Here is a 14201-nt window from a genome sequence, read left to right as displayed (position 1 = left end):
ATTTATTTCCTACATTAACTATTATTTTTATTGATTTTCAGCTTATTACACTCATACCTCAAAAAGATGGCTTTAATGAATTCTCTGGAGATCGCAAAGTACAAGATACTAGTTCATTTAGTCAGGGTAAGTTGTTATAATTTTTATTAATGTTTTTTTATAACTGAATATAAGCTAATATTAGTGAAAAATAATGCTTCGCAGAGTTTTTAAAAAAATTTGTATTTCTTTTTTTGCTTTCTTGAAAACTAATTATTGGAGTATATAAAGTGAAAAGACCTAAGAAATTTATGATCCAGTGATCTGATTTTCACGTGATAATATCTTAATAGTTTGAGAAGCAGACGTTAAAAACATTAATTATTGTAATGTTCTCGATGTTTGAAATTATTGCATCTGACTTTTTTAATTCTATAATGATAAATTTTGAAAGTTGAAAAATAAACATTTTACTATGCTTATAATGATTCAATTGTTAGGGATTCAATCGAAAATTTGAAAAGGAAAATAGTAAAATAGTTTGCAAGAAAGTACGCCAAAAAAGTTTGGTGTGTTTACTTCTAATATATGATTTAAGTAATAGGTTTTAAAAAAACTGCAAGAAAGTTTAGTAAGTTGCATTTAAATAATTTTTAGAATTCTATCTGTTCTTCCCAAATTTTTTTTTATAAAACAGAGCAATTATTTTAGAAGGTTACTTCTTAAATTTTGTAAATACTTGTAAATATTTAAGTTCATATGATGAGAAGAGAGAAATAAGGATCGTTGGTGAAACCCAAAACATGGGGAATGTTGCTTCACTAAAAACCTGACCTCCAAAATAATTAGTAGAAACATTATTCTAGCTATTTTATAGAGTTTACAGTTATTGCTCTTACTCGTAATACTTGAAATATTTAATATACAACCAATGCTCTACAGATAATACTTAGAGTTATGCTCTTAATAATAATTTCTTAAACTTATTCGAGTATTTTTAGAAGAAGAACAGCTTTTCAAATATTATTTTTTAAGAATTCAAGGTACACAAATCTCAAATAAGGAATAACAAAATTTCTGGAAATAAAAGCTATAAAATATTTCATAGAAATTACTTTAAAGAATATTTTAAATTCATCTTGTCTATGAATATGCAGTTTATTAACTTTGTTTACAAGAAATACAATAAACTAGACTTACTCATATTAAATTATAAGCTTTTTCGAAAATATTCATTTTTACCTTATGTTAAGGCGAAACGAAATTTTAAAGATAACTGTGCAAAAAAAAACACATTTGAAATCGAATATTTTGAACCAACAATCCTAAAAAATGCATAAGAAATTTGTTGTGTATTTAGTTTTTTTTATGTAAATTTTAGCAAATATTACATTGTTTTAAGAAATTATGACAGAGAACAAAATTTTTACTGCCGTGAGATCTTGAATTTGCGTCTGTATGTTTTCTAATGTTTCAATGTTCTATATTGCTAATTAAATTTGTGTATTATTGCAGTGGTCATAACAATGTTTTTTGTATATCACAAATGCTGATAAATTAATAGTCAATGAAGAACATGTAATTCTCATTTTTCTAGAAACCAAATTCAGTTATTCAGATTTTTATTGTGCAGCTATTGTTTGATATGCCCCATGATGGCTTTAATTTGCTATAAATTATTTTAAGCTATTACGTTATTTTTCGTTATGCAACAACAAGTTAGTTAGTTTAAGTGCCAAAAATCTTTTTTCAATAAAATTCGTTTAGTAATTGTCAGTAGTAAGAATGCTTACAGTTTATATTTTTGCAATTAAACACTTATTTCATCGGCAGCATTTAAAATGCATTTCCTAAGAAAATAATGCAATTACTGAATTGGATAACATTTATAATTTAATATTGTTCCTGAGTACATTTTTGTATCGTGGTCCAACGAACACTAAGGTACTTCAGCCACGTAATAGGTTGGTTCATTCTTCAAGGTTCAGCTTAATAAAATTAATATAAAAGAAGTACCAACAGAAATTTTTAAAAATATGATGAGTGATGAAAAGTAGGCAGTTTTTTTTGTTGAGAATATGTATCGAAAGAATAGAAATATATCGAAATATTTAAAAACTATACGGATAATTTTTTATCGAGATAAGTGGACCAACTAAACCTAGTTCTCCCTATTATTAAATCAAATTTCTAATAAAGAGAAATTTCGATAATTAAAAAAAATGCATGCTGATAATTGATTGAATTTTACAGAAGATCAATATATATATATATATATATATATATATATATGTAAATTGTCAAATTAAATATATAATGTAAATATATAATGTTAATTGTCTATTTTCGCATCAAAAATTTGATTCTTAAAGTTTATAATTCCTCTCTCCATAATAATTTTATTGAAAGAACGATTTTTAAAAAATTGTAGTATGGATTTTTAGAAGAGAATTGCTTTGATACAAATTTCGTTAATGTGAAAAATTTGGAAAAGTCAAATAAAAATGTAGTTCAAGGAAAAAAAAATTAGGATAAGTAGATATCGCTCATGGGTTGCAATAGTGGCACAACTAAAAAAACACGAGTTTAAGACTAAGAACAGGTGTAAATATGAAAATACACATTCCTTCAGCAGCAATACTAGCAAAACTCATAATTCAACTTGAAGGTAATCTTCGTTTAGGCAAACTAAAGCATTTCTTATGCAGTTTCCTTAGCAATGAAAACTTTAAACACACTTATCCTCAAAACATTATTTTTTGAGTTCTGCCGCTATTGCAGCCCATGAGCGATATATTGAAAGAAAATAGTAGTGAGTTTAATGATAAGCTCATTAGTCTTTTACATGGTTATCTATATTAATTTACCTAGTATAAGATTGGTGTATGAGTATTAATTTACGTAGTAAGAATGATGATGGTGATTTCTGGACGCCCTAGAAATCCTCGCGTATGGGTGATTGAAAGTTCTTGCTCATTGATATTTTAGCATAATCAAAAATATCTAATTAAGATACAATGCTGTTGAATAACTTGTAGAAAATATCTCTCAGCATCCCAATTGTTATAAAGTTCCAAAATGGTTTTAATCTGCAAAGCTCCAGTAACATTATAAACACTATAGCTATTTTCTGATTAAGCTAGTATTTAGAAATTCAACTTAAACTATCAAGTAAAAGTTTGGAAACGTAGAATAGTTCAACAGCATGCTTAGTGAAAATTTTTAATCCACGAATTCATGCAGTTTTACGGTACTCAGAATCAATTTAAACTTCCCAGAACTTGTCCAGAAAGGGTTTGATCAGCGTGCTAATTTTAATACTTATTCCTTGCGTTAAAGCTTTAGGCATTATAAAATTTTTTATCTTCGAAATAAATATTCTAATAAATTTGTACATTTTTCAGGAAGCGTCGTTGGCTTGACAATTGGCATGCTGCTCTTAGGTTTTGTTCTGGGAGGCGTAGCATTAAATTTGATTGTGAGCCGAAAGTTTGGTGTTTCGTTGTTCAAACGCTAAAATTCTGGAAGGAATAACTTCAATTATCTTTTGAATGAAAACACGATGTAATGTTATCTCCATATTATAAGAGACTCTAAGAAATATATTGTAAATATGTTTATAATTTATTTTCGTGTGAAAATGTCTTTATGTATCATTGAAACAAATAAAGGATTTTGAATATTTCTGATAACATAACGTCTAATCTACTTCCGGTTTATTACACAAAGCTCCAATAGCATGAGCGGTACTATATCTGCCATAGCGACTATGTGATCAAGCTGGTATTAGGGAACTTATCTTAAAATATCTCGCAGATATATGAAAAAGTAAAATAATTCATCAACACGCACAATGAAAAATTTGCATTCTTTAAATGAAACAGTTTTATGGTACTCAGAATCTGCTCAAACATGTTAAAGAGGTATGAATTAAATACAATACTTATATTATGTAAGAGCGTTAGGCATTAGACATTTTCTGTTTTCGAATTAAATATTCTAATAAAATTGTGCATTTTCTAGGAAGCGTCATCGGCTTGACTATTGGTATGCTGCTCTTGGGATTTGTTCTGGGAGGTGTAGCATTAAATTTGGTTGTGAGCCGAAAGTTTGGTGTTTCGTTGTTCCAAAGTAAAAATTCTGGAATGAATAACTTCAATAATCCTTTGAATGAAAGCTCGATGTAATGATTTTCCGTATTATGAGAGACTTTAAAAATATACAATTGTAAATATGTTTATAATTTTTTCGTATGGAAACCTTTTTATGTATCATTGAAGGAATAAAGGATTTGAAAATTTTTAAAAAACATAACGTTTTTTTTCCAAATTGCTTAAAAGAGAGCGTTTACGCATAGAAAAAAATATTTACAGTATTTTTTAAAATGTTTTTTTTTTATCAGATTAGAACAATTTTTGAAGCTAATTAAATCGCAAAAAATATCTTTAAAAAATATATTATCAAAACTATATATATACTTACTTAGGAAGTATCTTAATAGAAACTCGATTAAAAAACGTAAACTGCAGATAGCATAGTTTGGAGATTTCAAGTGTGTAATGTTCTTTTTTTCATTTTTACTTAATGACTTAACTATTGACAATCATGACTAATCAAGAATATATGTGATTATTATTTTTTATGTTATTCTGTAAGCGTTTTAAAATTATTTGACAAAAAATATTGTGGATGCCGTTTGCTTCCTGAACATTATAAGTTTACGAACGAACACGAATTTGCATTTCAGTGATTAGTATGAGAGAACTATAGCATCGTTAAAATTTAACCACAGGAATTTTGAAAAAAATTGATTTTAGTCTCCAATTTTAAACTTCGAGGTTGTTTGGTTTTTATTTCAAGTATTTTTGCTCCTGGTGATTTTTTTAAACAAGAAAATTCTGCTTAAAAATAAGGAAAGTATTGTTTACAAAATAAAAATTAAAAAATTGAAAGTTTCAAAAGATAGACCCTTAATTATAAAGTTTTGAAATGAGCAAGCACGAAGTAGAAACATTCACCACAAAATACCAATTACAGAAATAGCTTCAGTTACTAGGATGAGTCAGAAAATTTAGTCCAACCTTAAACAACAATATCGGTACCTTGAAACATGATACTGAGGGAATTTCTTGCTGATCTAATATAGTGATTAATTGAACTATGCCACAGTATTATAGTATAGTAGGGTTTAACTTGAACGGAATGCTTCAACATAGGCTGATGGTTAAACTTAAACTGACCAGCGCCCTCAAGAAATTAAAAAAACTAGTAGCAAAATTTCTATACAAATATTGGAAAACTTACTGCTTTTCCTCCAAATAAGACTGGTTCTAAAGATATTCCTCAATGGGATTCTCCAACAGAAATAGTTTTTTTAGAAAAGGAAAGAGGTGAGTTATCGAATTTTTTTTAGAAATTTTGCTGCCAATATTTTTTAGTTTCTTGAGGACGCTGGTCATTTTAGTTCAACCTGAAACCATAGTAAGATTGAAATCAATATACAGGAAATTATGTAAACATAGAACATGAGGCTCTAAAATTTCTAAAAGGCAATGAAATTTAATCTATGAAAGCTTAAAAATAGGCCAGCAATTTTTATTACATAATAGGAAAAAAACTCTTCTGTTAAAATTTGATCCACTGTAAAAAATTCCAAACGGGATTTTTTACAGTGTTTACGGATGATGCACCTAAAGTGCGGCACTTTAGGTGCATCATCCGTAAACTCCATTTCTACTGCAAAATATAATGCCGTAATTTTTACAGTAATATTTGTCTGATTTAAGTGATTCAGTGATTTTATGGTAATTATTACCGTCAACCTTTATTACCAATTATTTATCAATTATTACCTTTGTGCAATGAGGGGTGACTTTGTGCAAACTGTCATTTTTACAATTTTTGCGTCGTGCCATCTAGGGGTATATTTTTTAAGCTCGGCATCAACTGATTTGAGTGGTCAACATAACGAACTAATGGTTTACCAAGAACTGGCAATGTAAACATCAACGTTCTTGGAAAATTGCGAGCTCAAATTACAAACAGTTTCAAATTTTTTAACGTCTCAAAATCGGAGGCTGGAAAGTCTGCTCGGTTGAATAAGTTCCAGTTATCCAGGCCAGGAAAGTAGATTATACTTTAAAAGCCTTATCAATTGAGATAACAAATCGTGCATAATTTTTTGCTTTTAATTATTATATTGCTAGTTATTTAATAATTAACAGTTTGCACAAAGTCACCCCTTGTTGCACAAAGTCACCCCATCTGACGGTACTTTAAAAATTGCGGTATAATAGATTTTTTGTTCCGTACCGCACTTGGTGTGCCAGGGAGTGAAAAGCACCAGCACCTAAAGTGCCGGTGATTTTTACCGTAATTTAATCTGGAGCTTTTAATAGCAGAGTTAAAATAATTGTAAATATAAGTATAATGTAAGTATATAAGAAAATATACTATAACTTTTTAAAATCTTAAATCATTATTTCTATAAACTGTACAGCCTTGTTTGTGTTTCTGCTTTTTAATGCTAGAATGAAGCTTGCATATTAACATTTAAAAAAACAAGCTAAATTTTCAAATTTGAAGATTTAAAATTTCTATTACGAAGTTGGACACGGATTTGTCTCCAGAGATTTTACGGATACATGAAATTGGAAGCCTAAAAACATACACTATGCATTTTTCTACAACTTTAGTTTTTTAAAAAGTGGAACAGAGTCTTATAGATGCAATAGAAGTGATCGATTTCAAAGAGGAAGTATCTTATTTCTAAGAACATTTCTCGAGATGTTCGAGAGTTGGGATTTTTGGAGTGGGATTTAGCAGGCGGTCGTAAGTGCAAGTGGTTTGTTTTGAGTAGGGATGTGACTGGAATGGAGCTATGCCTGAATGGCTTTGTTCTGTCAATCTCTTTCAGCTTTCTTTTCTAAATCCAGATAAGAAAGAAAAAAAGATATAAAGGATTCCTGGATTCATTACCGCTTTCAAAGGTAGGATCACGTGATAAACTCTGAGTAACAAAATTCGGTTAAACTAACATTTAAAAAATCAGATGTTTGTATACGATTTCAGCATATTTTATTCGATTTTCCTCAAACTGTTTAAGACATGGCCCTTTACCCATAACCTGATGAGAAAACAATGTAATTTATATCTGCAATCAGATGTCTAAATTATTTTGTTTCATTAACCTTCCAACACAGGAATTTTTATTAAACGTTTTCTTAATATTTTTTCTATAATATTCTTTAGTATTAATTTAGGTCAAAAAAGTTTAAAAATATTATATTTAGCATTTTAATAATTTAAAGTTATTAAATACAGCATGGAACAGCTGTGTTTTTTATGCGTTTAAGGTGAAATCTTCCAAACTCAGCTTACTTCATAATAATAATTTTTCAAATTGACTCTTATTTGCAGTTATTTAGATCTAAGAGCAACGGTTATTCATCATTGAAATTTCATAAATTTTAAAAAATCAATTATTGATAAAGTTTTGAATTCAAAAGAAAAAAAAATCAAACTACTTTTTTTGGATTTCATAATTTAGTGCAAATATAATATCAATAACGAAACAGATTTTTTAAATAACTATTAGAGTGCTTTTTAGAACTAAAAAATAACAAAATATTTCTGCTGGAAATTAGAGCGTCAGAAAAATATAGATAAAAAGAACCCCAGAGTCCCATATGCGTCAAAGGTTAATTGAGCGAAAGATATAATGCGTATTGTACAGAAAAGCTACAGATATTAATTTTTTTGCATGAGAATTAATCAGAGACAGTGCTTTGGTAAGGTTTTCATTAAAACTAGTAAATCTTAAATGTTATTCCATTTCCTGTTTATATTAATATAATTATCATTTTAAGTCTTTCTTTTTTACTTGTTACTTTCCTTACAAATTTATATATTATTCATTCCTATTACTGCTCTCTTTTCATTAAATATTTGAGACCTCTGCTAAAATTAAATTTTCCAAAGTTTTGTTTGAAATAAAAAAAATATTAAGCCTAACAACCTGATTTCTTGTACCTTTGGAACACTATATAATATACTTTGGATTATCTGTTGTTATACTTTGGATAACATTTTAAGGAAATCAGATTGTTAGATTAAAAGTTATTTAGAATATTACGTTCCTTTTTTTTTCATGCTGAACATGCTTTGATGCATGCCAGTTATTTTTTATAAATATTTTCTTAACGTATGAAAATATTTTTTTCATATACAAACTTAACATTATATTCATTTCAATATGCTAAAACAGAGTTTATGATATTATTTGATAGAGAATATTTACTACGAATACACGTTACGTAGATGTTTAATGCTTAATACTCTACTCGCAAAGGGGGTTAAGTTAGTTTTAGAAACTGTTTCGCAAAGTCAATAAAATTCAGTGTAAAGCAAAGTAGAATAGAAAAATATTTTTGGCCTACTTAAGTAGGTTTAAATTACTAAAATAGCATTCGAAATCCAAAACATCCAGCAAATCAGGAAGCTTTGAATACTTAACATCTTTGATTTTCTTGAAATTTTCAGTATATGTTCTTGTGTACAGGATATGAATATGTGTGTATCTTCTTTTTTGTTATTTGTGTGTATTCGTGTTCTTCGTATGTATTTTTATTATTATCTTTCTATTAGACACGTGTGTTTTTATTTTTGTGAATTTTTTGTCCAAGTTTAGGGGGTTAAAAATTGAAAATCATCTGGAATTTAAAGAAAACTACATCAATTTACAAGTGGAGATGCATTTTTGGGAAACAAAAGAATCATGTCACTTACTAATATTTTATTCTCTTCTACGTTCACACTAACTATGTTATTCATATTTTCAGTGTACGTTTGAATCGAAAGTCGAAAGTAATTTAAAAATCTTCGAAAAGAGGGTATTTTCTTAGAACGTAAAGATTTAGTACTAGCACACTCAACTTCACAAGAATACATTTTTGTGAATACATACCGATGAGAACATAAAAAATAAACAATAAACTTATCTGCATTGAAAACTTAACTTTATACTCCTAAAGAAATATTTGGCGTGACCAAAAAATTGGCCCCTAATTAGTAAGAAACTGAAACTTTGCTCAACTTTCAAGGGCACTAAATGCTTTGGCAAAGCCTAGACAAGAATGGAATTTGATGAAAAAGAAGCAATAACATAAATAAAATCAATTCAAAAACTTATGTTTACTGATTAAACTTAATTATATTTAAACTTTTTATACCTGAGTAATTGAATAGAGAAATAAATATGTGAAAATTAATATGTGAAAATTGTAAACTGTTTTTAAGAATGCAATGAAGGACTAGTTTGAATATATGAAATCAACATCATCCCCCAAGGTGTGCTGCAGTCTCATCCTAGAATGTACTGAGGGGAAGGAAGCTTGCAACTTGCTGTCTAGACAAGTGACATTAGTGACATTTATGTCTAGACAAGTGACATGGTTTTGAAGTAATTTTTTAAGCTGAATCGAAGAAAACATCACCCACGTCGTGTAACTAATACATCAAGAATTTTATGGATAAACATTTCAGCACATTTATAGCAGACAAACAGTCTTAGATCATTAGGATTTTTAGGATTAATCAAATGAGAACAAAACCCATATTTTTGAGCAGAAATATTTAATATCAGAAATGCTTTTAATATATTAACTTTCTGCTGCCCTATTTTACGTTGAATTGAAAAAAAAGATTTAGGCGAAATAAGATAAGACAAACAGTTTAGAATTAATTTAAATTTATTTTAAAATAGCATAATATTTGACTTATAAATGTTAACCATTTTGACATAAGCACTTAAAGTATTAAATCCCGAGTGCAATTTTGATTGCCTAGATAAAAAAGTAGTTGCGTAAATAATTTTAAAATAAAAAACTCTGTATTTTTTATAAATTAAGTCGTAGCTTTTATAACTTGGTTTCAATATCATTCGGTTTAAAGTAAATAAATGCTTACAATCAAATACATTGTATGTCTATATAGCAATTTCAAAAGTGATAATATGCATAACAACAAAACTGTAAAAAATAATATCATTTTTGGCCAATTATTTATAGTTTTATCGATATATTACGGGATCATCGAAATATAACGGAAACAATGCATCACTACCCTTGAGCCGACACATGAAGTTCAACACCAGTTAGTTGGAGCAGTAGAAAAGACCAGTACACAAGTGATAGTAGTAAAAAAGAGAAAAGGAAACCAGATGTTGTAAAAATATCCCATTACACAAAAAAGATAAAAAGTACATATAATAAAAATATAGATTTATGCCTATAGTATTGCTTAAATATTAAATCTTGGTAAATTTACAATGAATATTTTATATTTTTAAATAAAATGAAAATAGTATTGAAGTTTTTCAAAAGAACTTATGTATTCAATTAAATAAAATCGTTAAGCGATGCACGCTATCAAAAATATTTTAAATATAAACAAATAAAAGTATCGACCGTCATTAGAACTCCACATAAAATAAGTAGTATAAGTTAAAGCTAATCTTCTCATAATTAAGAAGGAAATACAATTAAACCTGTGTTTCTTTACAATTTTTACCCACTTCCACTTCTTGGACAAATCATTTGTTGTACAAAAGGAGTGATAAATGCCTTTTTGCGTTAAAATCATTGCAATATTTTGTCTTCAGCTCTCATTCATTTTTATTCGATTTGAAAAAAATTTTTTTTAGAAAACAAAGCATATTTTTCCAAGATTTTTAAAGTTATTCCATTAAAAAATTAAACTTTCTAAACCTTACATTGAGCAAAATTAGGACACTTAGGCAGTTCTAAAATTGTTCGAAGCTAAAATAATTATACTTATTGCGCTGTAATTTAATAAAATACAAATTATACTTTTTATAACTTCCTTTCTTTTAAAGAAAATTCAATTGTATCCACTATCAGTTTTAATATTTTTAACTTATCAAAAAATTAAGGCCCAGAGAGTAGATGAATTCCTTATTTATAGCAATACTATAATAATATATCATATAATTCTATTAAAGGAAATTTTAATACTTTACGAATTTTTTAAACTTTAAATGAAACATTCTAGAAGGACTAATTGTTTCTGGAAATGACTAAGATTGAATAAATATCCTTTTTAAATTCAGGTAAAAGGGCATGAATCAAATTTGATATTAAATTTATACAAATGTTAATGAGGTGCTCTTTTTCCGGTTTTTTTCATCATCATTTCTTTCATCATTGTAAGAAGATCTCTTCCTGCTCCAGTCTAAAATCCAAAAAGGCAAATATTATATATTTATTTAGTTTTAGATTATTTTCGAACAATTTTTAAAAATTTAATGCGGAATGTTATTAAAACGTGAATAAAAGTACAGTTTTATTCACTCCTAAACTGTAACTAAGGACCTAAAATTGTACATAAAAAGAAAATGTAATTATTTTAAAAGAAAATATTCAAATAGCATACCTGCACTTGAAAAAAGAAACAGTCATATCAATCTCAGCTAAGCAACAGTGAAAAGTACAATTCTTAAGATTGAGGAAGAGATTTATTTTGATAATTTAAAATACTTGTTTTTAAATTTTATAAAATACTAACCGGTGACTAGCTAGTTCGCCTTTTTAAAAAATTAGATTTTCAAATATTTCGAGATTTAAAATCGTACATTAAAAAATTATAACAATATGTAAGTATAATAAACTCATAAACACTTGCTCAAGTGAGGTGGGATTTAATTTTTCTGTCTATTATTTTTTTTGTATGATTTTTTGATATCGTGGTGAATTTGCTATTGAAATTTTTAGTACAACGTGTGCTGAAAATAAATGCTAATAATCTCAATGGCCCTTTTTTTGATAATAAATAAAATTAAAAACCTTGTAAAATCCAAACCCTGCACTTATTTGCAATTGTCAATTATAAGCCAAGAAATTCAATTGTAAGGGTTTTTTCACCACAACGAAACGGAATTTAACTGTTATAAATTTCTTTCAATTAAAACAATACACGAATCTAAAATATTAAACAATACATTTTAAGGAAAAAAATTAACTTAATGACGCTGTTCAAGAACTAAAGAAAACTTAACCAAGTAAATGAGTCTTTACAATGAAAAGTTAAAAATTATTCAAATTCATAATTAAATTACAATATTTATTGAGCCGGGGTAGCCAGGTCGGAAGGGCGCTGGTCCCATGGCCGAGAGTTCGTGGGTTCGAACCCCGCCGGTCGAAGACTCCCTGTGTAGCTGGTGACTGATGTACGTTAAAATTCTGTCGAGTCACAAAGTCCTCCATGTTCCCATAACAAATCAATACCTCTTGGGGTACTGGATTGGAGATCGATCGTTCTCTGATTCAGGTCAAAATTACGATCTGTGGATGAATAAATGGATGTATGAATGGGTCCGCCTTATAAACAGGTGTGACGTATGATGTGGCAGAAATCGAGTTCTTGGCCATAGATGGCGCCACTGAAAAACAAGAATCACACACTCTGCCTTATATTTGGTCGGTTTCGCCAAGCAGGCTTGCCCGTGTGGCAAGTGGCATTAGAACCCACCCAACCAACCATATTTATTGAATTAGTAATTAAAATGGCGTTATATTTTGTTTATTTAGTTATATTAAGACAGTTATATTTAGTTTAGTTTAAACAGTTACATTTAGTTTTTTAAGCCTACGCGAAAGATTTTTGCTATTTTTTTCCAAATATTGAGAACTAGGAGCTGAGACTTAAGTAATCAGAGTCTTAAATGTGTGTACTGAAATATATTATTTATGAACAGTGTGCCAAAAAATAAGGGACCACCCTGAATAACCTTTGACCTTATGCTCGAAATTTATAAGTTCTAGGACTGAATCTTGATTGTTAGAGGGGGTGACGTCAAACATGCCAATTAATTAGTGCAGATTATATTTTAAGTTATGAAACGAAACACAAAAATATACTTTCTCTGAATAAACATGCGTTTTTATTTCAACAGGTTTGGGACCAAATTTGGACTCAAATCTGGACAAATCTGGAATTGGAAATATATCAAAAACATAATTTCTCTGATACTCTTCGACTAATATCACTTTAATTTTATATTTTGCATGTTCAATTTTATTCTTTAAAATGAAGTCAAAAATTGTATACTTAAACTTTCTTAGACTCTTAGTAAATAATATTATAAAAAATAAAAAATATTTACTGAAACTTATATTTTGCATAGAATTCTCTTTGGATAAACGAAGTTTGTAATTGTATCCAAAAATTTTTCAATTCGCTTAAAAATTAAAATTAACATTAAGAGGTCCAAATTGTGGTCCTCTCTCCTGTCCAAACTATTGGGATCATATTTTCCAGATTGCAGCATTCTGAATCCCTCGTAAAAATTTATGTTTATTCAGAAAAGTATATTTATGTGTTTAATTTCGTAACTTAAATATCGTCAGCACCAATTAATTAGCATATTTCAAGTCACCCCTTTGAATTATTAAGATTGAGTTCTAGAACACGAAGATCTTATCATTAGATCAAAAGCTATTTTGGGTGGTCTATTTATTTTAACTGTTCATATTTAAATAATAAAAAACTAAAACTAAACTCAGTGGCGCGACAGTCCATAGAGGGCCAAGGCCTACTGTGCCCATCACAGTTTTCTCGACCTTGGTCTCTGGGGTGCAGGAGCAGATGTTCCGGTCAGGTGGTCAGCCGAACGCGGAACCCCCAGTGTTTAGTTCCCAAGCATGCTTGGTACTCATTTATCGACCCACTGAAGGGATGAAAGGCTGAGTGAAAAATTTCTGCATCGGCCGGGAAACGAACCCGGGCCGCCCGATTTAAATAATATTTTAAGGTTATTTGCATTCCTTATGTTGCAGTTTGGTTAAAAAAAATTTAAAAAATGAAAACTTTTTGTCGTTGACTCTTATAACACAATTTGTAGGTCTACAAATTTATTTTAGGAATTTATAAAGTCATTAACTCGTCATAAATGAATTAATCATCAGCATTGGCACGGCAGCCCTTTGTGAGCCTGGGCCTTCCTCAGAAGCTTTTCCCATTCCCAGCAATTGATTTCCAGCTGTCCATAAATTCACTGCTGTTAATGTACTTACTTGTTGTTAATATACTTATTCACTGATATTAAAGCAATTTTAATCTTAAACATGAAACCTAAAGTAATTTCCCCCTCACCAGTTTGCTTGTTTAATGGTTTAGAGAAGAGATGCGGAACTGAAATTGTGTGA

The 14201-nt window shown here is 28.7% G+C and overlaps 1 protein-coding gene across 2 annotated transcripts in view; it reads left to right on the top strand.

Annotated features, from left to right (window-relative positions):
• Positions 1–4288, top strand: part of LOC107448563 (uncharacterized) — a 181557-nt gene extending 177269 nt beyond the window's left edge. Inside the window, exons 14-15 of one of the 2 annotated variants that reach the window (XM_043048708.2) lie at positions 42–126; positions 4003–4288. In XM_043048708.2, the coding sequence (XP_042904642.1) occupies positions 42–126; positions 4003–4166 (249 nt within the window). In that variant the 3' untranslated portion in view covers positions 4167–4288. Of the gene's footprint in view, positions 1–41; positions 127–3383; positions 3672–4002 lie in introns of those variants that run through there. The other variant, XM_043048709.2, reaches the window with a different exon arrangement.
• Positions 4289–14201: the final 9913 nt, after the last annotated feature.

Source organism: Parasteatoda tepidariorum, chromosome X1 (assembly GCF_043381705.1).
Source record: "Parasteatoda tepidariorum isolate YZ-2023 chromosome X1, CAS_Ptep_4.0, whole genome shotgun sequence".
Lineage (NCBI taxonomy): Eukaryota > Metazoa > Arthropoda > Arachnida > Araneae > Theridiidae > Parasteatoda > Parasteatoda tepidariorum.
The sequence above is the reverse complement of the archived record's forward strand: the minus strand, read 5'-3'. Positions and strand labels throughout refer to the sequence as shown.